Here is a 22,323-nt window from a genome sequence, read left to right on the forward strand (position 1 = left end):
TCCTTTACAAACAAACAACCACTGAGAGATTTCATCACCACCAGGCCTGCCTTACAAGAGTTCCTAAATGAAGCACTAAACATGGCAAGGAACAACCAGTATCAGCCACTGCATAAACATACCAAACTATAAAGACCATTGACACTATGAAGAAACTGCATAAACTAATGGGCAAAACAACCAGCTAGCATCAAAATCGCAGCATCAAGTTCACACATAACAATATTAACCTTAAACATAAATGGGCTAAATGCCCAATCAAAAGACACAGACTAGCAAATTGGATAAAAACCCAAGACCCCTCAGTGTGCTCTATTCAGGAAACCCATCTCACGTGCAGCGACACATATAGGTTCAAAATAAAGGGATGGGGGAAGACTTACCAAGTGCATAGGAGAGCAAAAAAAAAAAAAAAAAAAAAAAAAGAGCAGGGATTTCAATCCCAGTCTCCGATAAAACAGACTTTATACTAACAATGATCCAAAGAGACAAAGAAGGGCATTACATAATGGTAAAGCAATTAATACAATAAGAAGAGCTAACTATCCTAAATATATATGCACCCAATTCAGGAGCACCCATATACATAAAGCAAGTTCTTAATGACCTACAAAGAGACTTAGACTCCCAAACAATAATAGTGGGAGACTTTAGCACCCCACTGTCAATACTAGACAAATAAATGAGACAGAAAATTAACAAGGACATGAAATCAGATCTCAACCAAGTGGACCTAGAAGACGTCTACAGAACTCTCCACCCCAAAGCCACAGTGTATACATTCTTCTCAGCAAGACATCACACTTATTCTAAAATTGACCATATAATCGGAAGTAAAACACACCTCAACAAATACAAAAGAACAGAAATTGTAACAGTCTCTCAGATCACAGTGCAATCAAAGTAGAACTCAGGATTAAGAAACTCACTCAAAACCACACAACTACATGGAAACTAAACAACCTGCTCCTGAATAAGAACTGGATAAATAATGAAATGAAGGCAGAAATAAAGATGGCTGTAAAAACCAATGAGAACAAAGACACAACATACCAGAATCTCTGGGACACATTGAAAGCAGTGTCTAGAGGAAAATTTATACCAATAAATGCCCACCAGAGACATGAGGGAAGATATAAAATTGACACCCTAATGTCACAGTTAAAAGAACTAGAGGAGCAAGATTAAACAAACCAAAAGCCAGCAGAAGACAATAAATAACTAAGATAAAGCAGAACTGAATGAGACAGAGACACAAAAAATCCTTCAAATAATCAATAAATCCAGAAGCTGGATTTTTTGAAAAGATCAACAAAATAGATAGACTACTAGCCAGACTAATAAAAAATAAGAGAGAAGTATCAAATAGATGCAATAAAAAATGATAAAGGGGATATCACCACAGATTCCACAGAAATACAAACTACCATCAGAGATTACTACAAAGAACTCTATGGAAATAAACTAGTAAATCTAGAAGAAATGAATAATTTCCTGGACACTGACACCCTCCCTAGACTAAACCAGGAAGAAGATGAATACCTGAATAGACCAATAACAAGGTCTAAAGTTGAGGCAGCAATTAAGAGCCTACCAGCCGAGAAAACTCCAGGACCAGGTAAGTTTACAGCTGAAATCTATGAGACGTACAAAGAGAAGCTGGTACCATTCCTTCTGAAACTATTCCAAGCAATACAAAAAGAAGTAATCCTCGTTGACTCATTTTATGAGACCAACATCATCCTGATACCAAAACCTGGCAGAGTCATCACTAAAAAAGAAAATTTCAGGCCAATATCCATGATGAACATTGATGCAAAAGTCTTCAACAAAATACTGGCAAACCAAATGCAATAGCACATCAAAAAGCTTATTCATCACCATCAAGTCAGCTTCATCCCTGGGATGCAAGGCTGGTTCAATATCTGCAAATCTATAAATGTAATACATCACATAAACAGAACCAAAGACAAAAACCACATGATATATCAATAGATGCAGAGAAGGCCTTCAACAAAATTCAACAGCCCTTTATGCTAAAAACTCTAAATAAACTAGGTATCAATGCACAGTATCTCAAAATAATAAGAGCTATTTATGGCAAACCCACAGCCAATATCATTCTGAATGGGCAAAAACTGGAAGCATTTCCTTTGAAAACTGGCACAAGACATGGATGCCCTTTCTCACCACTCCTATTTAACATAGTATTGGAAGTTCTAGCTAGGGCTATCAGGCAAGAGAAAGAAATAGAGGATATATGAATAGGAAGAGAGGACATCAAGTTGTCCCTGTTTGTAGATGACATAATAGCATATTTAGAAAACCCCATCGTCTCAGCCCAAAAATCTCCTTAAGCGGATAAACAACTTCAGCAATGTCACAGGATACAAAATCAATGTACAGAAATCACAAGCATTCCTATACACCAATAACAGACAAACAGAGAGCCAAATCATGAGTGATCTCACATTCACAATTGCTACAAAAAGAATAAAATACCTAGGAATACAACTAACAGAGAGATGAAGGACCTCTTCAAGGAGAACTACAAACCACTCCTCAAGGAAATAAGAAAGGACACAAAAAAAATTCAAAAACATTCCATGCTCATGGTTAGGAAGAATCAATATCATGAAAACAGCCATGATGCCCAAATTAATTCATAGATTCAATGCTATCCCATCAAGCTACCAATTCCCTTCTTTGTAGAGTTGGAAAAAACCACCTTAAACTTCATATGGAACCAAAAAAGAGCCTGTATGGCCGAGACAATCATAAACCAAAAGAACAAAGCTGGAGGCATCATGCTACCTGACTTCAAACTATATTACAAGGCCATTGTAATCAAAACAGCATGGTACTGGCACCAAAACAGAGATGTAGACCAGTAGAAGAGAACAGAGGCCTCAGACAGAATGCCACAGAACTACAATCATCTGATCTTCAACAAACCTGATAAAAACTAGCAATGGGGAAATGATTCCCTATTTAATTAATGGTGTTGGGAAAACTGGCTAGCCATATGCAGGATGCTGAAACTGGATCTCTTCCTTACACCTTATAGAAAAGGAAACTCTAGATGGATTAAAGATTTAAACATGAGACCTAACACCATAAAAAGTCTAGGCAATACCATTCAGGTTATAGGCATGGGCAAGGACTTCATGACTAAAACACCAAAACCAATGGCAACAAAAGCCACAATAGACAAATGAGATCTAATTAAACTTAAGAGCTTCTGCATAGCAAAAGAAACTATCAATAGAGTGAACTGGCAACCAACATAATGGGAAAAAATTTTTGCAATCTATCCATCTGACAAAGGGTTAATATCTAGAATCTATGGAGAATTTAAATGAATTTACAAGAAAAAAAACATTAAAAAGTGGGTAAAAGATATAAACAGACACTTTTCAAAAGAAGATATTAATGCAGCCAACAAACATGAGAAGAAGCTCATTATCACTGGTCATTAGAGAAATGCAAATCAAAACCACATTGAGATATCACTTCATGCCAGTTAGAATGGCAATCATTAAAACAGTCAGGAGACAACAGATGCTGGAGGGGATGTGGAGGAAAAGGAATGCTTTTACACTGTTGGAGCGTAAATTAATTCAACCATTGTGGAAGACAGTGTGGCGATTCCTCAAGGATCTAGAAACAGAAATACCATTTGACCCAGCAATTCCATTATCAGGTATATAACCAAAGGATTATAAATGATTCTATTAAAAACACACATGCACACATATGTTTATCACAGCCCTATTCAAAATAGCAAAGACTTGGAAGCAGCTCAAATGACCACCAATGATAGACTGGATAACAAAAATGTGGCACTTATACACGATGGAATCCTATGCAGCCATAAAAAAGGATGAGTTCATGTCCTTTGCGGTGACATGGATGAAACTAGGAACCATCAATCTCAGCAAACTCACAGAAGAACAGAAACTGCATGTTTGTGTGTTTTTTATTTTTTCCCTATTTCTTTCTCTCCTCTATTTTATTTTCTTTTTTAGTTCTTTTTTTTTTTCTGGTTTTGTATGAGAGAGAGGTTAAAAATGTTTGGTTTACTCTTGGTAAACTGCATGTTCTCACTCACAAGTGGGTGTTGAACAATGAGAACACACGGACATAGAGAGGAGACTATCACACAATGGAGCCTGGGGGTTGGGGTTCTAGAGGAGGAATAGCAAGGAGTGGGGGATTTGGGGAGGGATAGCATTAGGAGAAATACCTAATGTAGGTGTCAGGGCAATGGTTGCAGTAAACCACCATCATGGCACATGTATACCTATGTAACAAACCAGCATGATCTGCACATGTACCCCAGAACTTAAAGTATAATTTTAAAAAAAAGGAAAAAAAATCACACGGAGACCAATGGTAGAAACGTGATAAGGATTGGAGGAACCAAGAAGGGTAATCTAAGGGATTTTATAGTGGGAGGGCTCGATGAAACCTTTTTTTTATCTTGTCTGTTGTGGTGATATATCAACTGTGTGCTTTAGCATTCTATCAAAGCTCATAGCACTCTAAACCAGAAGAATTAATTTTTACTGTTTGTCAATTAAAGTACAATTTAGAAAATGGAAAAGGTCACACAGCTAAGCTGCCTGGTTACTTAAAATTCATGAACACAAAACATCAAGTTGGCACTCCATACTGCCTAGCATCCTGCTGTTTCCCAGTAAGTCAGCTTACTCACTCTTCTCAAAGATGCCATCCTACTCTCCATCAGTCTCAACTAATGCTACCTCATATATCATTGGGAAAACCAAAAGCATGAGAACTTTCATATATTCCCCCCAACACTGTATCTGTAAATCTACCAAGCACCCTTCTCCACTTTCTCTGTTCCTATCAAACACCACTCTTACTTGTATTCTGGATCCTATTCTCTCTCATCTTCTCAAGGACTTTAGTTTTTTAATTACTCTTCCTTTTTCTTAAATCATCTTTCTGTTTCTCTCTGTCATGTATCACTATTACTAGTCTACAAGTATAATCTTACATTTCTTGTCTTACCAAAAAGCAACTTTAACTGCATAAGCTATTCTAGCTGCTACCCTTTATTTAAAGTTTAGATAGATGTTTCTACTATATGATCTACTTCATTATCACTTTTTCACTCTTCAGTCCACTCCAGTCTGGCCTCCTTCCCATCCAGTTCACTTTAACCACTCTTGGCAAGGTCTTTGAGGACCTTTGTGTTGCCAGACATAATGATGACTTTGTTCCTTCATCTTAAACCCTTAAAAGCATTTGTTACAGTGTTCCACTCTCTCCTTCTTCAGCTCTCTCCTCTCTTGCTTTCTGTGTTGCCATACTTTCCTGATTTTCTTCTTGCCACCCTCACTACTCAGTCTCTGCTATTCACTCCTCTTTCAGACCTTTTATAGTGTTCCAAAACTTAGTCCTGGGCTTTCTCTTCTCTTTCCTCCACCTTGCTCCCTTTCTTTCTTTCTTTTCATTCACAGAGTGAATAGGTCAATCACATGACCCAAAATCTGATTTTAAAAAGTTAGTTTATATTCTATTACTATTAGAATGAAAAGACACAAAGATAAAATTATCATAGAGAACTTTCTTCCCACATGAGGTTATGTTCATGGATTCCCCCATGGAGTTCTGAGCACCTCCAAGAAATGAGAGAATTCTGGCCATATAGAACATATAAAGTGCGGAAACTCCACAATCTACATGTAACATATTAATAGCTAAACATATATTTTTGAAAATAGATTGTTTTTACTGTCAAACAGGTCAGTCTGGACAATGGGATTTGGTCCTTATCTATAATAATTATAACAACTACTACTACCAATTTAGTGATAATTTACAATGTTCTACGCTCTGTACCAGATGCTTTACATACAGCATCATTCTACCTTCACACAATCCTGAGATATAGATAATGTCATCACCATTTTTTCATTTGAAGAAACTGAAGCACAGAGGCATTAAACTGATAGTTGAAGACTATAGAGTCAGTTTATGAAGGAGCTATGTTGAAATTCCAGGTTTGTTGAAATTTAACTGATTTAACAACTGACTTTTCACTGCTATGCTTGTATAGGCCGTTCTTAAATTGCTGTAAAGTAATGCCTGCATCTGGGTAATTTATAAAGAAAAGAAGCTTAATTGCCTCATAGTTCTGCAGGCTATACAGAAAGCATAGTGGTTCTGGTTTGGGGAAGGCCTCTGGAAGCTTCCAATCAGGGTGGAAGGCAAAGAGGAAGCAATTGTATTACATGGCAAGAGCCAGGAGCAGTGCTACACAGTTTTAAAGGACCAGATCTCACAAGAAATCACTCGCTTTTACAAGGACAGTACCAAGGGGGATAGTGCTAAGCCATTCATGAAAACTCTGCCCCCATGACCCAATCACCTCCTACCAGGCCTTACCTCCAACACTGGGAATTGCAATTCAACATGAGATTTGGTGGAACACAGAGCAAAATCATATCAATGCTATACATCTAATTGACTGACTATACTTAAATTGTCCTGCTATTTTGGAGGACATATATAGTTCAGGAGAAAGAGGTTAGTTGTGTGATTTTTTAGAAGAAATGTTAAACGTATTTCTTTTTTCGTCAATGAGTATGCATGAACTACTGCTACACAGAACAACACAGATGAATGAATCTTACAAATATAGTGATCAAAAAATGTCAGACTCTAGGTAATATATACTGATTGATTCTGTGTACATAAAGTCCAACAACAGGTACAGCTAATCTTTTGCGCTGGAAACTAGAATGGTGATAATCTTAGTAGAGGGTTTTGACTGGCAAGGAATATTCATTTCTTGATCTGGTTACATGAATCTGCTCATATAGCTCTACACAAATGATTTTTGTATTTTCTGTCTATATGCTATACTTCAATAAATTTGCTTTAGAATTATTCACTTCAATTTAACTATGTGGCTGGATATGAATTCACATATTCTTCAAGCCAGTTCTCCTATTATTGGACTACTGCAATTCTAATCAGTAGTCACAAACATGTATATCCTTACTCATTTCATTCAAATTGACTAGGTTCGAATCCTAGCTTTGCCACTTACTAGTTATGTGACCTTGGACGATGACTTAACAGCTCTGCACCTCATTTTTTCATGTATCAAATAAGAATAATTGGTATCTACCTGTAAGAATGCAATGATTTAGTTGCTACCCCTTAGGTAAAGATCACCAAAGCATCATAATTATTCCTATCATTATTCTCATCTATTTTCTGTTTCCATTGAACAATTGCCTTGACCAGTCAAGTCTTCAAGTCCCTGCATGGATAATTACAAATGTATTCTAAGAAGTAATGCACAATTAAAATTCTGGAAGCACAGCTCCTGGAAAATCCTGAGATTCTGAATCCACTTCAATGTCATCTGCACAATTATTACTTACCTAATTTCCAGAGAAAATTGTAAAAGGTGATTCTTCCATAGAACATGTTCATACCTACAAAGTTAAGCCTCTAGGGAGAATTTCTCTTATTGACCTGAAGTACCTAAAGTACTCTCTTTGACCTACTACCAATATGCTTGTCCACATTGCCAAGGACCTTCTCTTATTTATTGTGCTTATTCTTTTATTCTGAGACATAATTAAAGTCTCTCTTCAAAAGTGACTTGATTTTCTCTGTGTCCATACGTCTAACTTAGCTTTTCTTCTCTGATGGCTGCTTCATTTCACGAGGCATATTGTTCAGAAAAATCTACACATTATTAAAAAATGTATACACATCATAAAATTATACACATCAAAATCACTCTTTTCTATGCTTTCCATTCTAATTTTTTATCTGTTGAGCAAAATCAATAAAAATTTTAGTAATCCAACAAAAAACAAAAATTGAGTTGCTATTTTTGCCTAATGACTGGTAGAAAGCTCCCCCAATCCAAAACTTGGTACGAAATTTTGTAACCTATTTGTATTTAACCTGGTTTTCTCTCAGAATCCTAAAGCTAGTCTAGAATTCTTATTCTGTTCAGATCATGCCTCATGACACACACTATTTTTCTTCTGAAGAGGATTTGGATTTCATTTAGAAACCCATTTAAAATTGTACTACCATTCAAATATTCTTTGTCTCATCTTCCATTTCATGACTCTTGTTATTCACTCTCTATCCTTTTCTGCCCATGTCATCATCATGCTGTAAAGGTCTTTCTTTGGCTAATGTCCCCTGGCTGCATTTATTCACAGAAGCTTATTTTACCTATCATTTCTTTGGTTATGTCTAGTTTTTCCCCATCTAGTCAGATATATTTCCTGCCATTTTCTTTCCAAGTTAGGTGTTACCAGATATTCTCTCTTTGATCGTTTCTATATATTTTGAGTGATTATTACACCACACACTAAATTTTCACCTACATGTGGTGAATGTATGTGTGACTATGTATTCCATCTGGTATCATGACCCAATAAACTTTTCCCATAACATGTACTTGCTTATTTGACTAATGTTGTTCTTTCTGAGCAACATTGTCAGTAAGGAACTATAAGGTACCTTTCCACTGCACTCCACCTCAAGAACTAGAAAATGAGAACTATTTGAGTATATTTTGAGAATTATGTTGTAGGATCAGCACATCACTAATCAAGGAATACGTATGTAAAATTAATCTGAGGAGACTGAATGACTTTCAGGCCCTTAAAGCATAAGTATACTGTGATCTGACTGACTGTAACAGCATTTTAAGAAATAATGAGCCACAAAGGCATGGGAAAAGTTGGTCCCTGAAGCAAACATTGGCAGCAACCAATGGATAAAGGTACCTTAGCCACTTGACTTCCAGTATTTTCAATCCTATAATCAAGATCATCTCTGTTGGGAGATGGATGTATAGCACTAGCTTGGGTTTATGTCATTTAACTGTTTATGATCTCATGAGTCATGGTTACCTAATAACCATCCTGCTATGTCCCATCATACATCTTTCAGATGATTTTGCTTGTGTCTGCTCTGATTAATGATTTAGGGTTATAATTCACATCCAAAGGGCAATCAAATAACTCTAATTTTCTAGTTCTGATTTTTATATGGCTTTCTATTTAGTCTTTCAGTGGGGAAATGTGCTGAATGCATAGACATAAGTACTTTAGATAGGCATCGCAATGCTGTTTCTCACTGGAAAGTAATAAATTGGCATTCTCCCATCTATCACAGTCTCATCTGCTTTTTCATTTGTGTGAGTCAGTAACTCAGGGCCTGAATTATTGTGGCAGCTGGTAAAAGTGAGACCTTTGGACCTGCAAAACATATCACAAAGGCCAGCATGATAGCGCTTAAATAACTGCTGAAACATACTGAAGTTGGCATCTAAAGTTTGCCATCATGTATTTAAATAATTGCAAGAATACAATTTCTGGGATACAATTTTTAATACTGACATTTTGAAATAAACTGTTACATCTGTTGAAGCGAACTAAATATAGCCTGAAATGGACTCTGTACTTTTATATTTGAGTCTTTGTAGACCATCTGCAAGACTGAAAACCTAGCTTAGGAGTGTGTGCCTGTAACAATCGCTGAGTCTTGGCCAATCCCAGCAGCCATACTTCGACCACTGATACACTGTTGAGTGTCAAAACTGTGTTCAAATAAGACAAACACCAACCGGTAGCCAATCCAGCTGTTTCTGTACCTCACTTCTGGTTTCTGTACCTCACTTCTGATTTCTGTACATCACTTTTCTTGTTTTGTCTATAAATTTGTTCTGACCACAAGGCATCCCTGGAGTCTCTCTGAATATGTTGTGATTCTAGAGGCTGCCCAATTTGTGATTTTTTTCTCTGGCTTAATTAAACCCCGTTTAATTGTGCAAAGTTTTCTTTTAACATGTCAGCCTCTATTTTAAATGTATCCAACAGACTCTAAATACTATAGAAATTTGAGATCTGCCTCATGCATCATTAAAATATAAAAACAGATTCTTCTTTAACTGTTGAAAAATGTATATTGTTCATTTATGTCTTTAATATTTCTATTTATTTTTCTAAATACAATAGAAGATATTGAATATTTTTCTTTAATATCTCTATTTCTTTTCTCCCACAAAATTTTTGTCCTAATTTTATATATTTTATGTTAAAAAGCCTTTCATCGATCATCCTATTTATCCCTCTCTACCACAAAAATTATACAAACTAAAATTAATTTTAAAGGTTAAAACTTCTGTATTAAAGATAAATACTGTGTGTTCTCATATGTGGAAGCCAAAACCGTTGATCGTGTGGAAGTAGAGAGTAAAATGATGGTTACTAGAGGCTAAGAAGGGTAGAAAAGGGGGAAGATAAGGAGAAATTAGTTAAGGAATACAAAATTACAGAAAGACAGGAGGAATTCAGTATTCCATAGTACTGTAGAATGACCATAGCTAACAATAATTTATTGTACATTTTCAAATAGCTAGAAGAGAAGATTTTGAATGTTTTCAACGGAAAACATCCCCTGTTTGAGGGGATGGATATGGCAATTACCCTGATTTGATGATTACACATTATATACATATATCAAAACATTACACTACACCTCATACATATATAAAATTACATCAATTAAAATAATAAACTTATTTAAGAACTCCAAAGAGATAAAAAAAACTTGTGGAAAAAATTGTTCTGTATTATCATTATTAGTACAAAACTTATCAAAAACATAAATATATTACCAGTTTTTATAAATATAAAATACATAAGTAAGATTTAATTAAAAATTCATTTGGGAGTTTTTTTTCCTATTGGTTTATTTACCTAAACATCAGTGTTTTTCATTGCTAGGAAGTATTTTCCTTTTTATTGTTTTTATAAACATAAGCACTGAAATCATTTAATAAATAAACAAATAGATGGGAATGTAAAGACTTTGTCATAATAATTCCCCTCATCTCTGGTTTTCTTATGATATTCAAAATCACATAATGATTAATCTTCATAAATTATAATAATGAGTTAACAGTTGACAAATCAATTAGTTACTTCATTTTTGTCAAAGGCCAAGAATTGGAAATCACAGATTTGAAAAAGGATTTATTACCTAGTCATTAGAGTTATTCAGTTTCTGAACATAGAAATCAATGTATATTCCAAAGTGTCCCTTTGTTTGTTGCCCCAGCAGTTTTACACCCAGGATCAATAGGCAATGTACTATTGTGAAATCCTGGGCATTTGAAGGAAGTACGTATTTATTTTGTAAAGTGGAGAAAAGGGATGCTTTGACTTCAAGGGCATTTTCTGGCAGATAAGCTTTAGGAAAGAAGATATATGGGAATCAAGGCTCTAGAAATTAATTCATTTTAAACTATCTTTTTCCTCCTACTGTTTGAAAGAACTTTGTGTGTAGACAAAGTCAAGTTTAAAGATTGCTGCCTTAGATAATACTGCTACCACTTCTACATCTGTTGTTGCAACTAATTCTAGCACAGTGTCTTTGCTTTACCCTTCACCATCTATAGACACAACAAGGCTTTTCCCATAAGCATTGCATTCTCCTTCTATTTGTACCTGGGTATTTTTAATGTCTGATGAGTCTGGACTGCAACATCATAATTCATCAATAGGTGCCATCCACAGATGCCAATTTGAAGACATCAGGCTATGTAAAACTAAATGCCAGCCACCCTATTTATCTCATATATAAATTTACCTTCTGAAAACAGTCACTTGAAAGAGATTTGTTTTACAATTCAACTACTCTTCAACTCCTTTTATTTCTCTATTGCCACTGGGGATTCCCAAGTACCTTCTTCTTTTTTCATGACTTCATCCACTGACTTTAGAGTCTTGGGAATTTGCATGCAAGGCAAGCACTTCCTCCCAGTACTGCCAAGTTTATTTCTGTCAGTATTCTGATTTGCACCTTGGGATGCATTTTCACATAAAATGTTTTCAATGGTAACATATTGCTATTTGACGATAATGTAGCTAATGTCAACTCTTAATCATGCTATAAGTTAATTAGGCTTCATAGGACTGTCTTGGAAACTTTTGTATATTTATATAATTGTGTCAGTCCCAGGGCATTTTTCATGGCTACAAAATCACCTATGGCTACTATTCTATTCTTAGCGGGATTAGGCCTTAATGACCTCATATTCACCTTCTGACACTTCCATTTTGTCTATTATTTCTACCTAATTGGTCTGAATGAGGTTGATTGATAGTAGGAGACATTCTACTCTTTTCTACCTTCTGATAAAATGTCTATTCTGCTTTTCCTATGCCCAGTCCTCTATACTACTCATTTTTAATTAGCCCTGAGCATTGTTTCTCTTACCTCTTATTTTCATTTTAATTCTCCCTCTACTGATTTTATAAATCTCAAAGAAATGTAGTGCTTCTATATTCTTTTGAAAGGCACTTATAAAATGCAACTTATCCCACAGTTTATAATATAAAACCCCATTCTACACAGCATAGTGAGGCAGACTTCCACTGCCATCTCATATTTTCTCAATTCCCAGTTTTCAACTGGAAATTCCTCAAAGTTATATAATTCTGGTGGTAAGAGGCATGGAAAGATTAAACTCAAGAAAAAGTATTAGTTGCCATCATCATCATCATCTTCATCTTCATTTGAAGAAAGTGTTTTCCCCAATAAAAACATATTTATGGTCTCCCTAGGGTAAATATTCCACTCTTTTTTTCTGACCACCTGCTGCTTGTTGAAGTTTAAAATTTTATTTTATTTATTTATTTTTTATAGAGACAAAGTCTCACTATGTTGGCCAGGCTGGTCTTGAACCCCAGACTCAAGCAATCTTCCTGCCTCTGCCTCCCGAAGTGCTGGGATTACAGAAATGAGCCACTATGCCTGGCCTAATATTCCACTCTTTAAGAAGGTGACCCAATTATGCTCTCCATCTTTTCCAATTCACATCAGTGCTTCAGTGTTTCTACTCTTCAGGAGATACAGTGAAAAAAGAGAAAGCTTACTGAGCTCTTCCTTAAAAGATAAAAATTTCCAATGCTTATGGGGGGCAACTAAATAAGGAAGTACATAAAGTGGGCCTGGTGGAGACTGGCAAATAAGAATACAACCCTTATCTAAAGAAGGCAGCCAATATTCACCTCTAGTCAAATTACAACCCTTCAAGTGTATGAGCCCAATGTAGCCAGATCATTTAATTTTGAAAGAGAAGTTTGAAATCGGGATATGTAGGGGAAATTTTCCAAGTTTTAGGTGTCGGCAGGCCAAAACCAGCCCAGGAATTGCCAGTTTGTAATTTGTGTCCTGGAGGTTAAAGTGGATGTCTAACACTAGAATTTCTGGGCATTCAAGATAGCCTGATTTGTACATTCTTGATTAATAGGCAAACTAAATGAAACAGTAAAATTATTAGAAGATTATAGGGAGTATGGGGTCAGAACAAAAATGATATGTAATTTGAACAGAGTACATATCTGACAGCTAGACTATATCTCTGCTCTGATCCTTTCTAGTTTTTTTGTGTGTGTTGTTGTTTTGTTGTTTATTTTTTCATTTCATAATTTAACCTACCTAGGTTATTTCATTTGCTTTATTTTCGGAGATGGGTGTGTGTCGGAGCAATTATTGTCTGTCTCATGTACTTACTGCCTGTAACAACGACTCTGAAGTGTATGTGTATTAATCCTATTTTTGCTCATGAAGAAACTGAGGTTCAGAGAAATGAATAAACTTCTATGTCAAAAAAACATAAGTGACCAAGTTGAAGTTGAAATCATGGTCCGTTTGGATCCAGTTTAATCTCTTGCTGCAATACCACACTACTGTTTCTCTAGTTCTGACTTTATTAATTGCCTCCAAATGCATCAACAGGAGTAGGGAACAGTCATGGGATTTCTCTTAGGTTCTGTAGATTCACTGCAGGAAGACAACACTTTGTGGTTTTTTTTTTGTTGTTGTTGTTGTTGTTTTTTTGAGACGGAGTTTCACTCTTGTTACCCAGGCTGGAGTGCAATGGCATGATCTCGGCTCACCGCAACCTCCGCCTGGGTTCAGGCAATTCTCCTGCCTCAGCCTCCTGAGTAGCTGGGATTACAGACACGCGCCACCATGCCCAGCTAATTTTTTGTATTTTTAGTAGAGACGGGGTTTCACCATGTTGACCAGGATGGTCTCGATCTCTTGACCTCGTGATCCACCAGCCTCGGCCTCCCAAAGTGCTGGGATTACAGGCGTGAGCCACCGCGCCTTGCCAAGACAACACTTTTAATATAATCATCTCAAGACTCCAAGAGCAAGAATTACTGACTCCGGATAAATTCCTAATAGTGAAATTACTCAGTAAACTTTTCTGCACATTTTCTTAAACTTTTACTGTTTATTAGCAAATTGCCCTTTAAATAAGTTCTTCCTATCAAGTAACTTAATTCCCAGCAGACTATGAGTTACCTCTGTCCTGTACTACTACTACTAATAATAATAATAATGATAATTACTTATATAGTGCTTATTATGAGCAGAAAACTTGTAGGTGGTTAAAGTACATTAATTTATTTGATTACCAAAATAGTCCATCATTTTAGAAATGAAGAATACTAAAGTACAGAAAAGTTAGATTACTTGCCAAAGTCATGCAGCAAATAAGTAGAGGTAATAGAACTGTGATTTGAAATTAGGCAGTCTTTATTGACTATGTCAAGATTGGATATTTTACTGGTCTTTAAAATTTTATATACAAAAAATGTTTCACAGTTAATTTAATTTGTATTTTTCTATTTAAAGAAGATAAATATTTTTCTTTTTTCCTTCCTTTTCTCCCTTTCTTCTTTCCTTTTTCTTTTCTTTCTTTCTTTTTTCTTTTGTAAAATACTGGTTAATATCATTTGCCTATTTTTCCCTTGGAGTGTTTATTTTTAAAAAATTTTAAAAAGTGTGTGTATGTCATAGATAGTTCTCATGTGTTATATACGTTGTAACTTTTCTGTTTGTCTTTAATTGCTTAATTTTTATTATGTTGTTGATAGTTTAAAATTCTTATTTAATGAAATTTATTAATTTTTCTATTTGTGATTTTTCTTTGTTGTTTTAATCAGATTACCATCATGCCTAGCTTAAGTAAATATTTGCTCTAATATTTTTCCGCAAATTTTATTATTTCATTTTTCTTCTAGAATTTATTTTGATATTTAACTTAAAAGTTTATTGATGGCACTCTTTCCATGTTTTCAAAACTATTAGGGGTTTATTATTTTTCTCATTTTTGTCACTTCAGTGGGATTTGGTAAAAGAGAGGGTAAAAAACGTAAGCTCAGCTGCGACTCTGAACAAGAAAGCTAAATTTTGAAATAACTAGTTATTTACTTTCTTGTCACCCAGGCTGGAGTGTCGTGGCGTGATCAAGGTTTACTGCAACTTTAACCTCCCAGGCTCAAGCAATCCTCCCACCTCATCCTACCATGTGTCTTGGACTACAGCCACTAGCCATCAAGCTCAGCTAGTTTTTTTTTTTAAATGGTAGAGATGGGGTCTGGCAATGTTTCCCACGCTGTTCTTGAACTCCTGGGCTCAAGGGATATGACCGACTTGGCTTCCCAAAGTGTTGGGATTACAGGCATGAACCACTGCACCTGACCTTGTTCATTGTCTTACATGTCTCTTACATGGTTTGTTAAGATCTTCTACGTCATTAATATATTTTGGCCATATCTACCTTCCTAGAAATGCAGTCATCAGGGCTTTTTTTTTTTTTTTTTGTCATTAACCAAGATTTTTACAAAGTATTTCTTTATAACTAAAAAAAAAAAAAATCCCTTCATATGTGACTAAATGTATTCACAGAATACTAGTTTTTGTATTTTTCTTGGTGCCCTTTCTTTGTTTCAGCTAATTAATGCTATGCTTTTCACTAACGAGGATATGCATGTTTGACTACTGGATTGTCCATTTTATTTCACTGTAACTTAAAACATTAAAAGTAATATATTTTGAAGTAAAATGTCAAAATATCATGTAATTTTTAAAGTAAAGAAAGAGAATGCAAAGAAGTATGCTTGTGGAAGTTTCCTCAAGAGGGTGAGTATGGTTTTGCCTCTCTGATGTGTATTTTGGTGAGGGAATTGTAAGCCAAGACAATCACCAATTAATAATGGTTTGTGTATTTGGCTTGTTTCTTCAAATATCTTCTTAGATTTATTCAACCAATTTTACTTGTTCTGTTTGTTAATTCATTAATATTTGCTTTTCTCATTCTGTCGCTGACACCCCATTTCCCTCCTTTTATTTTCCGTTGACTTCTTTATTTGAATGCCTAAGTCACTTATTTTCAATCTGTTGTTCAATATTTAAAGGCTTTGAATGTATAAATTTCAGTCTGAGTTCATCCACATAGTACATAATAATTAAAATAATATTAAACTGGAGCTTGATAAGAATGCAGCTTCCAGTGCGCCACTTGTTTCAGTAGGTTTGGCGTGGCGTCTAGAAATCTGCATTCTTAACGACGTTCTCGATCACATGTAGAAAAATCCTAGCATTATTATTGCTGTATATGTGCTCATTATCATTATTTTTGTAAATTTATTCTAATTAGAATGTTGCACTTTGTCTCAAAAGTATTTAGATTTAATAATCAAATGGTTGGGTCTTTGTTCACCCTTTGATTATTAATATCTAGTTTTCTTCTATTGAAATTAAGATTATCTATAATATTTTCATATTCTCACCGCCCATAATTAACTATTGGTAATATTTTACCATATTTGCTTTCATTTTAAAGATACGAAGTATTTTTAAATATTTAAGTTCCCTTTAATCACTATCCTGTATCATATTCCATTTCCTCTTCCTCATGGGTGCAAGTTTGGTATATTTCTAAAATAATATTTCATATGTATATATAAGAATGCATTAGAATGCTGTTTGGCATGTATTAGATTGGTGTAAAAGTAACTGCAGTTTTTACGATTATTTACAATGGCAAAACCATTGTATAATAATATCTATTTCTTATTTTCAATGGCAGAAAACACAATTACTTTTGTGCTAACCTAATACTAATTAATTTGGGTTTTTAGATCTATACATATTAACATATTTAAAGCTAGTCTTTCTTTTACCTCTGTATTTTATTAATTATATTAAACACACTATATTATTACATTCCCCCATCAATGGATATAACATACCTGTATATATATATATATTTTTTATCTTGAGATTTACTAAGGCATTTGTGACCTAATGACTTTGAAATGCTGCTAAATGTTCAAAGCATTGGTGCTTTGATGGATGCCTGTTAGAGCGTAGGGGCTGGGAGAAGAATTTTCTGTGTGATTTAACCTAGAGTTAGAAATATATAGATAAATTTGAAATTATCTCTTCTATTTTTCCAGTTCTCTTCCTCAGCTTTGCTACATCTTTATTGCTTTTACTTAATCTGTAATGAAATTAGGTATATATGTCAATGTTTGCCACTACTGTTATGTGCCTGTCAATTTCTACCCATACTCTTCCCCAAAATACCTTTCACCAGTGCATACCTACAAAAATCATTAGAAAATTCAAAATTTTATAAAAATAGAAAATAATATTCATAATTTCAGTGAACTGTACTAACAGCCATTAACTTATTTGTGAATAGCCTTCCAGATATTTTTACACTTACAGTTTACATGTACAACAAACTGTTCAAAGATTGGTTTTCAAATAAAAATGTATTTATTGCATTTTTGATATTGTAACATATATTCTTGTATGGTTTCTAACTGTACAGAAATATACAAAGCCAAAATTGAAAATACTCTGTGATTTCCCTATAACTATAGTTTATTTCATATTTACCTTTAAAGACACTGTGTATTTTCTTGTGTGATAATATCATAATGTGCTCGACTAATCTCATGTAAACCGATATTTTAAATATTTAAATAACGTTTTAAAATGCTACAACGTATATACATTCTATACATAAATATTTTTGCATCCTTATCTGATTATTTTCTTAGGTGAGTGTCTAGGTTAGGCATTTCTAAATAAAGGTGGAAACATTCGAAATGCTGATATATATTTTCAAATTGCCCTGTGATTGTAACAATTCACACTTCAGCTAGCCTGAGAGTGCATTTTTTAGGGGTCCCTGTCAACAGGAAGGTTTACCATTATTTTTTTCCCCTGCCAATATAACCCAAAAGTAGAATTTTATTGTTTTAACTTGAATTTTTTTTTGATTACTAGTGAGATTAATCGTCCTTTTTTAATGTCTATTGACCATTTGCACTCCTTTTGTAAAATGCATGCTCCTGCTGTCTTCTTCCCTTCCCCCATTGGGGGTTGTTCCTCCTTTCTTTTTGCTTTGTCAGAGTTCTTTATTATTCATTTTTCGTCTTTTACGTGGGATCGGTTCGAATCAGGCTTTCACCCTTTTACTGCCTTACAGATTTCTAATGTTTATTCTCCATCGGTCTTTTAATGTCGTTTACAGAAGCTGACTCTCTACCGCCGCCTTCTCTCCGTCCCACCCTCTCTGCCTCGCCTGCTCTGTACTGTTCTGTTCTGTTCTCTCTCTCCCTTTGTTTCTCTCTCTCCCTTTTTTTTTTCTTTTCAGTGCAGAAGTTTTTAATTTTGACCGAGCCAAATCTATCAATCTAGGCCTGGCGCCGCGTCAGCAGAGAGGGCGGGGAGGCGAGCGCGGAACTGGGGGAGGGGAAGGGGCGGGGAGCAGCAGGCGGAGCGGCTGCCGGAGTTGCTGGGAGTGCGCGCGGTCGGATCACAAGGCGGCGGCGGAGGAGGCCTAGAGACTGGAGCGCGGAACCTCAGCCCGCGGCCTACGCCCAGTCCTTTCTCCGGAGGACCACGGAACCACAGTCTTCATCACAGAGGTACCGTGCTCCGCGCTCCCCGCCCGACCCGGCCCAGCCCGCTACGGCGGCGCCTCCTTCCTTCCTCCTTCCCTCGCTCTCTCTCTTTCGCCGGCCCGCGCCTTTCCTGCCCGCCTGCGTCACCGCGGCCGCCATGGCTGAGAATGGCGAGAGCAGCGGCCCCCCACGCCCCTCCCGCGGCCCTGCTGCGGCCCAAGGCTCGGCTGCTGCCCCGGCGGAGCCTAAAATCATCAAAGTCACTGTGAAGACTCCCAAAGAGAAAGAGGAGTTCGCGGTGCCCGAGAATAGCTCGGTCCAGCAGTTTAAGGAAGCGATTTCGAAACGCTTCAAATCCCAAACCGATCAGCTAGTGCTGATTTTTGCCGGAAAAATCTTAAAAGATCAAGATACCTTGATCCAGCACGGCATCCATGATGGGCTGACTGTTCACCTTGTCATCAAGAGTCAGAACCGACCTCAGGGCCAGACCACGCAGCCTAGCAATGCCGCGGGAACTAACACTACCTCGGCGTCGACTCCCAGGAGTAACTCCACACCTATTTCCACAAATAGCAACCCGTTTGGGTTGGGGAGCCTGGGAGGACTGGCAGGCCTTAGCAGCCTGGGCTTGAGCTCGACCAACTTCTCTGAGCTCCAGAGCCAGATGCAGCAGCAACTCATGGCCAGCCCTGAGATGATGATCCAAATCATGGAAAATCCCTTTGTTCAGAGCATGCTTTCGAATCCCGATCTGATGAGGCAGCTCATTATGGCTAATCCACAGATGCAGCAATTGATTCAGAGAAACCCAGAAATCAGTCACCTGCTCAACAACCCAGATATAATGAGGCAGACACTCGAAATTGCCAGGAATCCAGCCATGATGCAAGAGATGATGAGAAATCAAGACCTGGCTCTTAGCAATCTCGAAAGCATCCCAGGTGGCTATAATGCTTTACGGCGCATGTACACTGACATTCAAGAGCCGATGCTGAATGCTGCACAAGAGCAGTTTGGGGGTAATCCGTTTGCCTCTGTGGGGAGTAGTTCCTCCTCTGGAGAAGGTACGCAGCCTTCCCGCACAGAAAATCGTGATCCACTACCCAATCCATGGGCACCACCGCCAGCTACCCAGAGTTCTGCAACTACCAGCACGACCACGAGCACTGGTAGTGGGTCTGGCAATAGTTCCAGCAATGCTACTGGGAACACCGTTGCTGCAGCTAATTATGTCGCCAGTATCTTTAGTACCCCAGGCATGCAGAGCCTGCTGCAACAGATAACTGAAAACCCCCAGCTGATTCAGAATATGCTGTCGGCGCCCTACATGAGAAGCATGATGCAGTCGCTGAGCCAGAATCCAGATTTGGCTGCACAGATGATGCTGAATAGCCCGCTGTTTACTGCAAATCCTCAGCTGCAGGAGCAGATGCGTCCACAGCTCCCAGCCTTCCTGCAGCAGATGCAGAATCCAGATACACTATCTGCCATGTCAAACCCTAGAGCAATGCAGGCTTTAATGCAGATCCAGCAGGGGCTACAGACATTAGCCACTGAAGCACCTGGCCTCATTCCAAGCTTCACTCCAGGTGTGGGGGTGGGGGTGCTGGGAACCGCCATAGGCCCTGTAGGCCCAGTCACCCCCATAGGCCCCATAGGCCCTATAGTCCCTTTTACCCCCATAGGCCCAATTGGGCCCATAGGACCCACTGGCCCTGCAGGCCCCCCTGGCTCCACCGGCTCTGGTGGTCCCACCGGTCCTACTGTGTCCAGCGCTGCACCCAGTGAAACCACGAGTCCTACATCAGAATCTGGACCCAACCAGCAGTTCATTCAGCAAATGGTGCAGGCTCTGGCTGGAGCCAGTGCTCCACAGCTGCCGAATCCAGAAGTCAGATTTCAGCAACAACTGGAACAGCTCAACGCAATGGGGTTCTTAAACCGTGAAGCAAACTTGCAGGCCCTAATAGCAACAGGAGGCGACATCAATGCAGCCATTGAAAGGCTGCTGGGCTCCCAGCCATCTTAATTACATTTCTGTACCTGGAAAAAAAATGTATCTTATTTTTGATAATGGCTCTTAAATCTTTAAACACACACACACAAAATCGTTCTTTACTTTCATTTTGATTCTTTTAAATCTGTCTAGTTATAAGTCTAATATGATGCATTTTAAGATGGAGTCCCTCCCTCCTACTTCCCTCACTCCCTTTCTCCTTTGATTATTTTTCCTTCCTTCCCTTCCTCTTGTGTCCCCCTCCCTCCCTCTTTGTTTCCTTCCTTCCTTCTTTCCTTTAGTTTCCTTTCTTATCTGTTTTGAATGGTGGGAATCAATGCTGTTTCACTCAAAAGTGTTGCATGCAAACACTTTCTTTATTCTGCATTTATTGTGATTTTTGGAAACAGGTATCAACCTTCACAGTTGGGTGAACAAGTGTTGTCCTACAGATGTCCAATTTATTTGCATTTTTAAACATTAGCCTATGATAGTAATTTAATGTAGAATGAAGATATTAAAATCAGAAGCAAATTATTTGAAGCTCTCTAATTTGTGGTACGATATTGCTTATTGTGACTTTGGCATGTATTTTTGCTAGCAAAATGCTGTAAGATTTATACCATTCATTGATCTTTTTTGCTATATTTGTACACAGTACAGTAGGCACAATTGGAACTGTACATCTAAAAACATTACAGTAGAATTTCTGAGTGTAATATGTGTAACCAAAATGAGAACGAATACAAGAAATGTATCTGGAGCTAGGTATGTCTCACAGTTTTGTAGAATCTTACAGCATCTTTGATAAACTTCTCAGTGAAAATGTTGGCTAGGCAAGTTCAGTTAAAATATAGTAGAAATGTTTATCCTGGTATCTCTAAGTATACATTTAATTGTACAGAAAATTTACAGTGTAACATTGTGTCAACATTTGCAGATTGACTGTATATGATCTTAATCTTTGTGCAGCCTGAAGGATCAGTGTAGTAATGCCAGGAAAGTGCTTTTTACCTAAGACTTCCTTCTCAACTTCTCCCGTAAAGAGACCCTAATATGCATTTTGATTTGTAATTGGAAATGTAACTTTCACCGAAAGTGTTATGTGATGTTTGCATTACTTTTAACTGCTATGTATAAAAGAAAGTGTATCTTTTGACTTCATCAGTTATTTCTCTTGTGCACAGAGAAAAATGCATTAAAAATGACTAAAAAAAATAAAAAATTTAAAAATGGATAAATCTTTTTCTCTTTGCCTTTTGGCCCTAGGATCGTGTTTAGGAGGGTTAGCCCACCTGAAGATTATATAAATATTATCCTATATTTCTCTAACTTATATGGTTTTATTAAGAAAATGTTTTGTCCTCTCTGGAATTATCTTGATGTATGGATCTTTAGGTATTCTAACTTTTTTGCCCCAAAGGGTTAGCCAGTTGTTAACATATTGATCTTTTCCCCCAACATATGAAATGTCATACATGTATATACTTTATTCTGTGTTTGGATTCCCTTTAGTTCCATTGA

General features: G+C 36.9%; 1 protein-coding gene across 1 annotated transcript; it reads left to right on the forward strand.

Moving 5' to 3' along the window:
• The first annotated feature begins 18,672 nt into the window (after positions 1–18,672).
• On the forward strand, positions 18,673–22,024 carry UBQLN2 (ubiquilin 2). The gene has a single exon (XM_002762934.7). It carries the CDS (start codon positions 18,958–18,960, stop codon positions 20,830–20,832), a length of 1,875 nt encoding a protein of 624 aa, XP_002762980.2. The 5' UTR covers positions 18,673–18,957; the 3' UTR covers positions 20,833–22,024.
• The last annotated feature ends 299 nt before the right edge of the window (positions 22,025–22,323 follow it).

The sequence above is a fragment of the Callithrix jacchus genome, chromosome X (assembly GCF_049354715.1).
Source record: "Callithrix jacchus isolate 240 chromosome X, calJac240_pri, whole genome shotgun sequence".
Classification (NCBI taxonomy): domain Eukaryota; kingdom Metazoa; phylum Chordata; class Mammalia; order Primates; family Cebidae; genus Callithrix; species Callithrix jacchus.